At 51.9% G+C, this 14048-nt stretch overlaps 1 protein-coding gene across 2 annotated transcripts in view; it reads left to right on the top strand.

Annotated features, from left to right (window-relative positions):
* Positions 1 to 1448: 1448 nt before the first annotated feature.
* Positions 1449 to 14048, top strand: part of LOC117884378 (coronin-7-like) — a 33592-nt gene continuing 20992 nt past the window's right edge. For both annotated transcript variants that reach the window (XM_034784737.1, XM_034784738.1), the window contains exon 1: positions 1449 to 1581. In XM_034784737.1, coding sequence (XP_034640628.1) covers positions 1522 to 1581 — 60 coding nt within the window. In that variant the 5' untranslated portion in view covers positions 1449 to 1521. The remainder of the gene's footprint in view (positions 1582 to 14048) is intronic.

The raw sequence follows: 14048 nt of genomic DNA, 5'->3' as shown, positions 1-14048 counted from the left end.
ATCCCTAGGTTCTCACATCACTGAGCCACCAAATGGCTAAGGCTGTACTGTATCAGAGGGGTAGCCGTGTTTGTTGCTTTTTACAGATCCAGACTAAGAGTCTTTTGGCACCTTATAGACTAACAGATGTATTGGAGCATAAGCTTTCAGGGGTGAATATGTGCGTCTGACGAAGTGGGTATTCACCCATGAAAGCTTATGCTCCAATACATCTGTTAGTCTATAAGGTGCCACGGGACTCTTTGTTGCTTCTTAAGGCTGTACTAATTCACAACCAAGGGAACTATCCAGCCATGGGTCAGTAAAAGTACAACAGGAGGCCTGTAGCAGGGTGGCCATTTGCCTGGAACCCCCTCATGGCCAAAGACATTTCCACGGGGCCCTTGCTCTGTTCCCTCTCTTCAGGAGCAGCATACAGCCTCCCAAGGTTATCACCAGCTCTCACCTGAAATGGGGTTCATAGCCTAAAGTAATTCAAAATAGACCTTAAAGTCACAAACACAATGTCCATCATACTAGCCCCATAGTTCATACCCACCTCCAACGCAACTGCTATGCACAAAGCCCATATTCCACTCAGCAGACACCTCACCTACCTCCATTTGCGCACACAGCCCTGGTGCTTACTGCTGCCTTTTACACTGGCAACAGCTGACTCCTCTCAGGTGAGTCTCCTCTTGCAATAGTGCTGGCTTAGACCCAGGCTCTCCGGCCCCTGGGCAAGCCCCCCCCCCCCCCCCCCCCGATACAAGACCTTATCCACAATCAGAGCATGGCGAGAACTGGTTTTATTAACGAGCAGTCTGGTGTTGGTCGGCTTAAGTCTGGAGTCCTTGTCTACTGTTGTCTGGTCATGTAGGGAGTGGAACTCAGGAGTGACCTGAGGGGCAAACAATGAACCCCTGCTGACCAGGCCATGCCTAGGCTGGTGGTACCCTACCCTATTGCCCCTTGCCGTCTGGGACAGGGAAGGGAAACCATGGAACCTCGACACTGCAGTGACCAGCACTTGCAGCCTCCCAGTGCTCAGGCCTTGTTCCCATGGGTCACCGTCCCATTGCAGTCATGGGCCCAAGACCCCATGCAGGGTATGTCCCCTCCTGCAGCTCAGGTCAGAGCAGAGCTATGCTGGGGGCTGCCCTCACTTAGGTAGGCTCCTGGTCCTGCTAGTAGCATGGCACTGGACATAGTTAGCAGGCAGCACCCGGGGACACATCCAACCAAGGGGCAGGGGGATGTGTCCTGAGCATCACTCAACCACCTGTGCCACAGCCAGGGGCGGGGCCTATGGTAAATAGGGGCGGGGTCAGGATGGGGCAGGGCCCGTGGGAAGAAGGGGTGTGGCCACGTGCAGGGGCGGGGTCTGTTGAAAGAAGGGGCGCGGCCTGGCACAGGGGCGTGGCCTATGCGGAGTAGGGGCGGGGACTGGTGCGGGGGCGGGACTGCCGGCTAGGGGAGGGCGCGGCGGTGGCAGCGGGAGCCCGCGGGAGGGAGAGGCGCTGAGAGCCCCGAGCCGGCACCATGAACCGCTTCAAGGCGTCTCGGTTCCGGCACGCGGTGGCCAAGCCGGCCCGCAAGGAGGTGAGTCTGGCCGGGGCAGGGCCGCCCCCGCAGCCGCGCACTGTGCGCTCCGCCCCGCCTGCCGCGGGCAGCCCGCCCCGCCCCGGGGGGCCCCTGAGGACCCGCACTTTCCCAGCCTCGTCCCTGGGGACCCCGAACCCCCCCCACGTCCCTGCTCTCCCAGCCCCGCCCTCGGGAACCCACGAAGCCCCCGCCTCTGTGGGTCCCCGAGCCCCTTTCCCCTGCTTACCCCACCCCTGAGGATCACCCCTGCTTCCCCTGTCTTGCTCTGGGGGGGCCCTGCCCCTGAGGCTCCCTGATCCTCCACTTTTCCCACCCTGCCCTGGCCCCTGATGGTCAGTTTCCATCCCCTCCCCCACAGGCTCTAGGGGGTAGAGGACACATGGCTCTCCCCTTGGAGCCCCTTTCCTGGTGCTCCCAGGTGCTAGACAGAGCTGGGTGGTGCAGTTTGAGGGGCTCTGACATTCCATGATGCTGGGCAGGGTTGGCTGGGTGGGCCCCACAAGGGCCTTGTCCCCTCCCCTCTAACTCCCTCCCTGCCCCTGCAGCCTGGGGTGATGGGGAAGGGGACAACGTCTCTTCCTGAGGTTCCCCAGTCACAGCTGGTCCTAGGCAACCTGTGGTTGGGATGGGCTCTGGGGTCCGAGTCTGTTTGCTCTATCACTCCCAGTTACTGCACTGGGATCCAGTGGAAGTAGAACCCTCCGCTCCCAGCTTGCTCTGGCATGAATAGCCATGTGTGGTGCAGGATGGTGGAGGTCTGGTCCCTAGGTCCTGGAGTGGGGGGCTCTTCCCTGACGGACAGTGATCTCCAGCTGCCTGTCCTGGCTGTGAGTAGACGTGAGCCCTCTAGTTTGGACTTACCAGTGCTTCCCCTGTCCACATCCAGACTTCTAAACGGCATCACATTTCCTGGGCTTTATTTGATTTCAGGCCATCTCCAGGCTGCTTTGTTCTGCATTATTTTTTAACTGTCAGAAATCAGAGAACAACTCTCATCCCAACAACCAGTCCCTGAACACACATGCTGGTTTTAGATTTTTTTCATACCAACAATCACTGGAAAACAAGATCCAGCTGACTCAAAATGAGTTTTCAGTGACTTCATTGCTATCTAGGCTGTGTGGTTGGCACCCTGTCTGTAAAACACAAATACTGTTGTGTTCCTGTGTTGGATCTTAGCATTTTTCACCTAGGGTTATCTGCCTTATTGTAAGTGTTCTCCCTAGAAACTTTTTTCCTCATGACACTGCTCTGCTAGATATTATGGTGCCATGTGGCTTTGAAATGCTAAGTTTACCACAGTGTGCTGTTTCAATGGACTTCTCAAAGTGTTGTTTGCAACTGTTTTCAGTTTAGGTTTTTGTATCACAAGATGTTCTCAGCATTTCCGCCCTCTCTTCCTCTCAGGGGTTGAGTAACCTCTTCCCTGTGCTGTAGAGCTTTTGTCTACAGAGCAAATTGTAGCTTAACCTGCTAGGAAAGGAAAATGTTTCAACATGCCCTTTATGCTAATGTGGCAGAGACTGGCTGTGTGCATGTTATGCTACCAGTGAATTAGAGCAGGAGGTGAGGACACTGCATGACAGCGATCCACAAATGCAACACTATGGGGAACTTCTCTCAGTGCAAACTGGGAATCTTGGGTGTCAAACACTCTGAATGCAATAGGCTGGAAACTTAAGCATTGGGAAGCAGAAGAGTGAAGGTGCTCTAACAAGGGCCTCATCCTGCAGCCTGTTTACATGTGGTGAGTGGCCTCATTGGCTTCTGTTAGCCATCTCATGCAAACTAAGGCTAGAGGATCAGCCCCTTAATTTGGAGGCACACTGCATAAGCCTAACTCGTAATTGCACTATGCAGGAACTCCATTGGGAGTTAAGGATGTTCAGCGTATCTTTCACATTTCCTCACTCTTGAAAGTGTAAATTTGCGGCCGTTAAAGGCAAAAGAAATATATTAATACCTAACTATTTCCTTTACATAAACAGAAGATTGAACCTGCTCCTGTGATACCAAGGGACTGCCCAAGTCAATTCTGTGCCCCTGAGTGGTGCAGAGTGGAACTGTGCAGTCCCATGATTCTGTAGATAAGGAAGTGAGGGTGCAGACTTGTGGATAGCTCGCTGCAGTGCTGTATAGTGCACAGTGCATGCAAGTGTGAGAAGCTCTGAATGACTACATTCAAAATGATGAAAATGTTTTGTGCCTGTGTAGTAATGATCTCCCTAAAGAGTCTAAAGTTCTGTGACTCTCTGCCACGCTATACACAGCCCTGCACTTCTGTAGCAGCTGGCTGGTGGGGATCTCGGAGTGCTGCACTGGCCATTTGCCCCAGCTCCCCTGGGGGATAGGTGAATCCCTGGCTAAGATTTTCATAATGAGTGTGTGCCTAAAGTTAGGTTCTAGTGTCCATATGGAGGCATCTAAATAATCTCTCAATGCTGAGTACAGTGGCTCCCACTGTCTCATTTCCAGTCTGAGGCTATCGATTTCAGATATGCAAATTCAACTACGGGAATAGCGTAGCTGAATTCGATGTATCTGATCCGACTTACTCTGCTGTGAGGACGGCGGCAAATTGACCGCCGCGGCTCCCCTACCCGGGCTGGTGGAGTACGCACGTCGATTTGGGGATCAATTATCGCGTCCCGACGAGACACAATAAATCGATCCCTGAGAGATCGATTTCTACCCACCAATCCGGGCGGGTAGTGAAGACAAGCCCTGAGTATCTCCCAGGTTGGTGTCCAAGATGTGCAGCCCTCCTTGACAGTACAGTTTTCTGTTTCCTTAGATTTCCTCTCACACACACCGTTTCCCCAACTTGCTGTGAAAACAGCAACAGAATTTTTGTTCTGGTTTCTCCTCAAGGATAACTGAAGGTCTTCAGTTCAGTTTTGAATTGTTGTATAGAGCCGTTGTGTGCGTCAGGTCAGTTCACTCCCCCCAGAGGTGGCTGCCTTTTTGTGGGTTGGTAAGAGAAGGGAAGTGATACTTCTGAGTGCTCAGAAATGAGAGGTGCTATATAGCTTGTCAGGCTTGTTTTTGTATAGAGCAGTATAATTGCACATGGCACTTTACAGTCACATTGGACGATGTGTCTGCTTCCAGGTGCTCACAGTTCAGTAGAGAGAGATCACTGGCAAACTGTTAGAGTATCCGACTCACCAACCGCGCTTCTGTTTAGTTTTTGTTTATTGGGCAGCAAAGTTTAGCTTTAAACATTTAATTATCCCCCTCTCAAACAGTTGATTTAATGTCCATTAGAACTGCTTGAGCCAGTCATCTTGTGGGCAAGTGTTGTGCAAACTTCACCCACCTAAAGCTGCTGTTCCGCTCCTGGACACAACTTGGCCCTGCTGATGCACCTCCGTCCTGGCCTGTAGTCCCTCTGCTATTCCGGTTTAGGATCAGGGCACAGCTCCTTGTCTTGCTGCCTGTCTCCGGCACACAGTGCTTCCCAGTGGCAGCGTAAAACTGACCAAGATCACATCTCTTCTGCAAACTCTGTTCAGGCGCACAGGGCCGATCCTGGAAGAAGGGAGGAACTGGAACAGGAGGGAGCCTGAAAAGAGAAGGAACAGCTAGAGAAGAAATTGGGAAAGGAACAGGAGTAGGAAATGCCCTGAGGTGCCCTCTGTTGGATCATCCACTGGGAGACCAAATTTTGTCTGTCTGTATTCAGACCATCAGATGGCTAGGACTAGGGGACAGGGCAAAGGGAGGAAGTATTGCCTCATGCTACTCTAGTGACCCCATCCTGACCTGCTGTTTCAGGGCTTGGGAGGTTTTTTGACACCCTGTTATGAGAGCCATAAGGACTCTAGATTAGCCTTTCTGGGTTTGGTGGCCTTTATGGGTCAGGGATGAAGAAATGAAGGGCAGGGGACTAGGGGCTTGTTGCAGAGCCCCCCTTGAGTGGGAGTTTGTCTGTGAGAAAAGAGGCATGCACAATATCTAGGCAGGGAAGAGGTGGGTGAGTTGGGTAACTGCAGGTGGAGAGGATATTGAGTTTTTTTGGCTACCAGTCTGAGGCTATGTCTACACTACGGGGGGAATCTATTTCAGATACGCAAATTCAGCTACGGGAATAGCATAGCTGAATTCGACATATCCGATCCAGCTTACCCCGCTGTGAGGGCGGCGGCAAATCAACCGCCACGGCTCCCCCGTCAACGGCGCTCACTCCTACCTGGGCTGGTGGAGGATGCGCATCGATTCGGGGATCGATTATCGCATCCTGACGAGATGCGATAAATCGATCCCCGAGAGATTGATTTCTACCCGCTGATCCGGGCGGGTAGTGAAGACAAGCCCTAATTCCAGGGGGTGTAGTTGTTTTGGTACCCCTGACTGGCTGGGTAACTGTGCATTCTGCCCTTTCCTGCGGTAAATACATTGCCTTGAATTATGGCCCCTCTTCTTCCCTGGGTGCAGGAGCACTGTGCTCAAGTAGTACTGAAGTGCAGACCTCAAATCTGTTGTCAGTGTGAAACCTGAATCTCTTCCTAGATCAGACAGAGCAGGTCTGAAGGCAAGGCAGCTCAGGCCCTGCTGATAAAAGCCAATGAGGAATTCCACAAATACCTTTCAAGAACACCGAGAAAAGAAAGGGAAGGCAAGTGTTAAGGGGTTAGGCTGGTGCCACGGTGGGTGGCCAGGCTGCAGGGTGATGGCGCTCAGCTCTCTGAGGGAGACTACAGGGCTGCCTGGCACTGGAGATTCAAGTCCAAGCAATTCAGGAGGAAAAGTCAGTGGGGGGGGAGGGGAGGCTGCAGCAGTGCAGCGATAATGAGCCTTGAGTATTGTGCCTGCAGCTCCCCTCTTTTAGCAGGCACAGGTGATGACCTCTTCCCTGAGGCCATGTGGCAAGGTGCGGCCTGACCAGGTTAGGGTTTGTTACTGGCTTGCAGCTGTGAGTGAGACCACTCAATCTTGCTGCCCCTCTACAGAGCACTGTCTGGACAGTGCTTGGTGCTGGCTGCTCTCCATGAGATCTGATGTGTATGACCCAAATTCTGATTCCTTAACATGAAGACTTTTTTCTCCTTCCATATTTTTAACTGCAAACCGTAAAAGTTCTCATAACCCAGGCCCTGTGCAATGAGCGGCTGTCTGCCAGCAGTTCTTGTGTGCAGGTCAAATTAATTCTGCAGGTAAAACCGGAAGCAATGCCCTAGTTATAGCAGCTCCCTGCACCTCCCAATAGGTTCTTGGCTTTGTACTTCGGACCCCAGTCAGGTGTGCAGAGCCAAGAACCCACCTGGCCCATTGATGCTTCTGGAATCTTGACTGGCTGTGGCTTAAGCTTTCTTCAAAGGGTTGATTCTCCATATTCAGATTAACAAACTGCTAAATTTCAAAGGCCTAACAGGAGCTGAGCTGCCTGCTAACAGCAGTGAGTATAAAAATACACTCTGACTGGCAGGCGTTATGGATGTCACTGCTCACGCTGAAGGCTGTGGGAGCTGTGCTGGCAGCAGGCCCATGTTTCAGCTGGGCTAGTTATGGATTTTGGTAGCCAGCAAGGTCCAGCTTCTCACAGGATGCTCATGGCTCGGTTTAGAATAGAATCAGATGCTTTGTGGAAGTGTTGGGCTGACAGCTGTGGAGAACGAACTCCTCTGCCTGCAGAGCAGGGCGGCAGTGTTTGCTCCCCTCGCTCCCACCCAGAGGAGCCACATCCAGGAGTCGGGGCAGGTGGGTGTCCATAGGCCACTTGTCGGCTTCTCTGCTGAACCTGCCCATGAAGGAACAAGGGCTGCCAGTCAGGAGGGTTTGCTGGGAATGTTGTCCAAGCCCCAGGGCTCCTGGGCAGCAGCTTGGCAACACCCATGGGGGTGTCAGGGAGACTCAAGCCTGCAGCACCAGCTGTGCTCTGTCTCTCGCTCCCAGCATGTCTTGTTGCTTTCCTTGACATCACCCAGAGGGCAGGTGGAGCTGCTGGTTAAACCAGCATCCCCCTCTAGCCTGAGAGAGGCCCCGGAGCAGGCTCCTGCTCCAGCACTTCCCCTGCCACTCCTGTGAGGTGAGACCGGGTTTGACTGGGGTGCCGAAAGAGATGGGGGCAGAGCCTAACATCTTGTCCTGGGCTCCGTAATGCCTGAATGGGAGGGGCCAGTTTCTGGTGAGTGTTTGAGGCAGCTCATCCCCTGGGACCTGGAGGGAGATCAGCAACATGCATCGCCTCTGCCCTCAGGGAATAATGGCGGCGTCACCACTGTCCTGGCCTCGGCTTTGAACGGGTGACCAAGACGCAAAGGCACTGCAGCGATTCCTGGTTTCCAGCCCTGCACCATTCAGCCTCTGGCCTGTCCACGTCCTGGGGGACAAAAGTTGCTCCCCCTCGGTGTCTGCCTCGCTGTTTGGAAGGCACCTGAGAGCGAGGCTTGCATTCTGTCTCATGAATGAGAGCTTGAGGTGTGGGAACCAGGCAGCTACTGTAGCTAATTGTCCTTGGAGAAATGGGGAGAGATGAGTGTCTGTGTCAGACTGGCCAGGCTGTGGTAGCTCCTTCGAGGTGCCTCAGGCGTTGGGGGAATGCATCCATGTTTGGCGGAGCTGTTGTCTGCTGCAAGGAAGTCTTCCCTTTGGCATGAACGAGGTGCAGGGCCGGATTAACTTTTTGTGGGCCCAGCGCCAAACATATTTGTGGGCCCCGATTGGGGAAGTAGGGCATGTGATGGGGGTGGTGGTCCGCAGAGTGAGGGGCCGGTTGGGGACAATGAGGTGCAGTGCAGCAGGAGTGGCCCCACTCAGCCCAGCACAAGGGCACTGTTTACAAACCCACAACTGCTAGGTGCACACTGGCCCGCCCAGCTCTGCACTGCCAGCATGTCCCTTCCACCCTGCCCAGTGTCCTGCCTTTATGCCCGGCACCTCCTCACCCAGAGACTTCCCTCACAGATTCCTATGCCCAGTGCCCCCAGACCCGCTATGCCCAGCACCCCCTGCCCAGAGACCCCTCCCACCACAACTGCACGGCACTCTGCACACCATACCCCCTGCCCAGGTCCCTGACTCAGATCCCCTACTGTCCTGCACTCCCTTCACAGTCCCACCATCACAGCTGTACAGCGCCCCATATTCCTGAGGGAATTCTGCATCAAATTCTGTGCATAATATTTTAAAATTCTGCAATTTTTTTTTTTTTCAATAAATAAATGTGGCAACTCCACCATGGCAGTGGGGAGCACAGGCCACTGAGGTGGAAGAATGTCCTGCAGCCTCCTCCACCTCCTGGGACGGGGACTTGGCAGATAGGCTGAACCTGACCCTGACACAGCACAAGGGCCATGCCTGACACAGAAACACCCTGGGGCCCTGCCCCTTTTGCGCCAGGCACACAAGGTGTGGGCAAGGAGGCTCAGCCTGGCAGCAGGAGGGACTTAGTGTGGGGGGATCCAGATGGGGACAAGAGGGTTATGTGTGGGGCAGTCTGGGTGCAGGCAGCTCAGTTGGGGATCTGGATTTACAGGGAGGCTCCAGGTGCAGGGGCAATGGGAGTCTGCAGGGGGGACCAAGTGGTTGGAGCTCAGCAGGGTGGGGGGTTCATTTGGGTGGGGTTCCAGGTGTAGGTGGTTGGGGCTCAGTGGGGAGGATGTCTGGGGTGGCTCATCTGGGTGGTACAGATGCAGGGGAGCAGGGGCTTGTCAGGGTGAGGGTTTGATGGGCCTGCTTAATAGGCTGCTGTCAAGGGGATCCGCATGCTGGGCCCCCGCTTCCCCTATCCCCTTCTCTTCCCCATCCCACCCACTTCCTTCCCCACTGCCGCTTCCCTCATCCCCGTCTCTTCCCCATCCCATGCCCCTTCTCCACTGCTCCATCTCCTCTCCAGGCTTGGAGGGCAGGGGGGAAACTGCCCCCCAGCACGAGCTGGCGGAGCGGGCTGGGAATGGGTTGGTCCAATTCCTGCTGCCCGGGGATTGCAGGGCGGGCCCGACCCCACACTCAAGGGGTGGCAAAAAGTGGAGTGACCTGGCTCCAGCCCACTCCGCACTACTCCCCTGGCTCCCAGCCCTGGGACTGGGGGACAAGGGGGAACCGCTCCCCAGCACTCACGGACAGCGCAGAGTGGGCTGGGTCTGGGTCGCTCTGCTTCCTGACGCTGGTGAGTGCAGGCCTGACCCTGCTGCAGTCCTCAGGGGAAGGGCTGGAGTGGGGGCGGGGCGGAGCAGGGACGTGAAGAGTCAAGGCTGGGGCGGAGCAGGGGTGGGAAGGTGGAAGTGGGGTGGAGCAGGGGCGAGGGCCTTGGGAAAGAGACAGGGCGGGGCAGGGGCAGCTTTCCTGACCAGGTGAGTCTGCCAGGGGATTGGGCTGGCCAGGACTATTTTGATTGTGGGCCCAGCGCCATGGCACTACTGGCGCCATAGTAAACCCTGTTCTGACGAGGTGCAGATCTGACCCTGCTGCAGTCCTCAGGGGAAGGGCTGGAGTGGGGGCGGGGCGGAGCAGGGACGTGAAGAGTCAAGGCTGGGGCGGAGCAGGGGTGGGAAGGTGGAAGTGGGGTGGAGCAGGGGCGAGGGCCTTGGGAAAGAGACAGGGCGGGGCAGGGGCAGCTTTCCTGACCAGGTGAGTCTGCCAGGGGATTGGGCTGGCCAGGACTCCTTCTGATTGTGGGCCCAGCGCCATGGCACCACTGGCGCCATAGTAAACCCTGTTCTGACGAGGTGCAGATGTCTGCCAGCATGCAGCAGTGAGACATTGTCTGGGGAAATGATACTCAGGCTGCACAGTAAAATAGGTCCTACTGGAAATGCCACCCACTGCTAGTTAAGCCTTCCTGACCAAAGGGCCAGAGCCCTAGGATGGGCAGTAGGGAGACAGATAGACATGTCTAATCTCCTCGACCCATTTGCTGTTTAATTGATCACAGTATCTCTCAGAAAACGGTTTCAGATCCTTTAGTTCTGCCATCTGAGCTATTGAGTGCCTTTACCTTTTTTTATGCCACTCAAGATCTACAGATGAGCAAGTGCTAGGTATATGCGGAGGATGGGGAAGGGGCGGGGCCTCATGGACTAGACAAGCAGTCTGAAGTTCAGCATGTATGGTTCTTTGCTGTGAGTAGTTGGGAAGAATGTTTGTTAAAAATGGCAACCTATTTTGTATGAATAGTTACGTTAAAAAGTTCCTGCCATTACAGCTGTGTTGATAGACTGTTAGTGTAGATCATCCTCAGTGTTACTGACCACATAAGGAATAGTTACAGGTGTTTATATTTTATTAAAACCCCTCTTTGCATTATAGTTTTTAAAAAGTTAGTACATTGACTTTTAATAGCATGCTATAGGGGTCGGCAACCTTTCAGAAGTGGTGTGTCGAGTCTTCATTTATTCACTCTGATTTAAGGTTTCGTGTGCCAGTAATGCATTTTAATGTTTTTAGAAGTTCTCTTTCTATAAGTCTAGAATATATAACTAAACTATTGTTGTATTTAAAGTAAATAAGGTTTTTAAAATGTTTAAGAAGCTTCATTTAAAATTAAATTAAAATGCAGAGCCCCCCAGGCAATGTGAGTGCCACTGAAAATCAGCTCGCTTGTAGCAGGTTGCCTACTCCTGACTATATTACCTTAATTTTTTTTTTCATTTTTGACTATACTTTTGTATCGTATGAAAAGGTTTCAGATATGTGGCCCTCGGGCCAATGTACTAGTCCTCATGTGGCCCTCGTGGTGATTTGAGTTTGAAATCCCTGCTCTAAGAGAAGTGACATGGACTAGCCTGGCCTAGGATTCCACAACCGCCGCATGAAGGCCTTCTGGGGTAGCCTCAGTGACTCCCTGCTATTGAATAGTGTCGTCTGAAGCCTCCTATGAGCTGTGCTGATTTAGATCCCCATCAGTAGAGTTTGTGCTACTAGAGCTTCCTATCCAAGGTCAGAATGGGAGGCTGCACCTCAGCAAACTGCTCATCAGAGAAAACAATGAGCCAGGTTCATCTCTGTCCTAGTGCTGGCTGGGGCAGAGAGGAGGGTGTGTACACCCCCTATCTGGTAGCTGCAGGGGTCAGGGCAGCCCTCAGTGCAGGCTGTGTGGATGGGGGGGTTATGCCTCTGCTATGGTCTGCTTTGTGCCGGGCAAGCTGGAGCTAAGCATCCCAGGGCAACACTGAATAGGGCCCACTTGCTTCACCTTCCATTCCCCCAAATTTAGCGAACTCTGTGCCACGTTACTGAAATGCAGACACCTCTGGGGTAAAGGTCAGTGGTGAACTTGCAGGCAGCAAGCTGAATACCAGTTAGGAGGCTAGAAAGTTTGGACAAGGAGGCCAGGGTGAACCACTACTCATAGAAGAAATGCTGAGAAATAAATATATTTTCCAAGACACTGTCAATGTAATATGTTTTAGTCCTTTTCCAAAATGAGCTAAAAGTCGTTCCAGGGCCTTCACCGGCCTGAATCCTCATGGCAGTTTTTGTGGCTTTGCAAATGCTTTCCTATTTGTTATGATTTTGCTGTGTGACAGGCCCTCACAAGGTGAAACTGGCTGTAGAGGGGAAATAAGGAAACTTACTAGACACAGAAAAAATAGAGGAGGGGGGAACCTCTTCTCTAAACTGCTACAGTAACTTCATGTGTTCCTTTTAACAGTAGCAGGCTAAATACACCGTAGGCCCAAGTGACTTTTTTAAGTGGGGGGGATCCCTTTCATGTAAGGTGGGGGAGTTATTTATGGTCTCATTCACAAGACACAACAGATGGCTGTGCTGGGTTCCACGCAATTTGTGCAGGCCGCTGCAGGATTTGAACATGCTTCCGGGAAATCTAGATCTGATGCTTACTCCACTCAGCTATCTCCTCTGTCTAAACAAACCTCAAAGTCACCTTTTGTTTTCCTGCTGAAAGGTGCCAGCTTAACCCTGGAGGCCAAGGCTTTTTCTCCACCAAATAGATAGAGCCAGGGCAGCTTCTTGCACTGCCTTTTATGGAGACCATCTAGAGGGCAGGGAGGGTGTCGATTGGTCTCCATGGCCCATTTAGGCCTTGACATCTCTGCTGAGACTGCTGGTAAGGAGGCAGTTGGTTCCATCTGGGGAGGAGGCTAGGAGACATGCCACCTGTCTATAGGGAATTGGACTCATCACAAACTGTAAGGGCTTCCTTTGATTTCCAACATAAATCCAACTTTTCCTTTGGCATTAAGAGGGATGGGCACTTTTGTCTGTCTATATTTATCTATGATGTCTCTATCAAAGTGTCAGGTACAGACTGTGGGGTGGTTACAATTAGTTTAGAATGCAGTGAAGCATGTTAACAATGGGTTTCTTCTGCTATTGTAAAAAGAACAGGAGTACAAATTTATTTGAGCGTAAGCTTTTGTGGGCTAAAACCCACTTCACTGGATGCATACAGTGGAAAATATAGTAGGAAGATGTATACACACACAGAGAACATGAAACAATGTGTTACCATACACACTATAATGAGAGTGATCAGTTAAGGTGAGCTATTACCAGCAGGAGAGGGGGAAAAAAACTTTTTCTAGTGGTAACCAAAATGGCCTATTTCCAGCAGTTGACAAGAAGGTGTGAGGACCGGTAGGGGGGAAAAATAAACACGGGGAAATAAAAACAACAAGGAGTCTGGTGGCACCTTAAAGACGAAGAAGTGAGGTTTTTACCCACAAAAGCTTATGCCCAAATAAATCTGTTAGTCTTTAAGGTGCCACCAGACTCCTTGTTTTTGTAGATACAGACTAACACGGCTACCCCTGATACACAGGGCAATAGTTTTACTTTGTGTAATGACCCATCCACTCCCAGTTTTTATTCAAGCCTAATTTAATGGTGTCCAATTTGCAAATTAATTCCAATTCAGCCGTCTCTCATTGGAGTCTGTTTTTGAAGTTTTTGTTGTTGTAATATTGCGACTTTTAGGTCTGTAATCGAGTGACCAGGGAGATTGAAGTGTTCTCCAACTGGTTTTTGAATGTTATAACTATTGTGTACTTATTCACTTGGGTGTCTCTGAAATTCTTCACAATCTCCTCTAGTCCTGGCTAATCTAAGTCATTGTCATCCTGCAAATATTGCCACTTCACATTTCACTCCCTTTTCCAGCTCCAACAATATTTTTCATGTTGAGAATAATATTCCCAAGTCATAACCTTTGTCCCTCTTAGCCAAAACGGGATCAGATCTCAGGTAGGAGCATTTCTTCATCTTGTCACTCAAAGGTGAGGATTAGCATTTAAATGTAGCTAGCCTTTTAAGTGCAGATGACTAAAATGGCCAGCCTGTCCTGAGGACAGCATGATGCAGATCTGGCAAGTGCTTTTATGTGTTAAATTCCTTCCTTCCCTCAGTATCTGTTCCCCTTCCCCTGCTAGCCAGCAGCCTCCTAATCTAGTGCTCTGCTGACAGCGCTAGCTCTAACTGCAGTAATGCAACTAGGGCCCAAACCAAAACCTCTCGGTTTGAATGAAAAGGGATTGATAAAATCTAATATGACTAGAAATATT

The sequence above is a fragment of the Trachemys scripta genome, chromosome 10 (assembly GCF_013100865.1).
Source record: "Trachemys scripta elegans isolate TJP31775 chromosome 10, CAS_Tse_1.0, whole genome shotgun sequence".
Classification (NCBI taxonomy): Eukaryota; Metazoa; Chordata; order Testudines; family Emydidae; genus Trachemys; species Trachemys scripta.
This window is presented reverse-complemented; position numbering and strand designations above follow the sequence as displayed.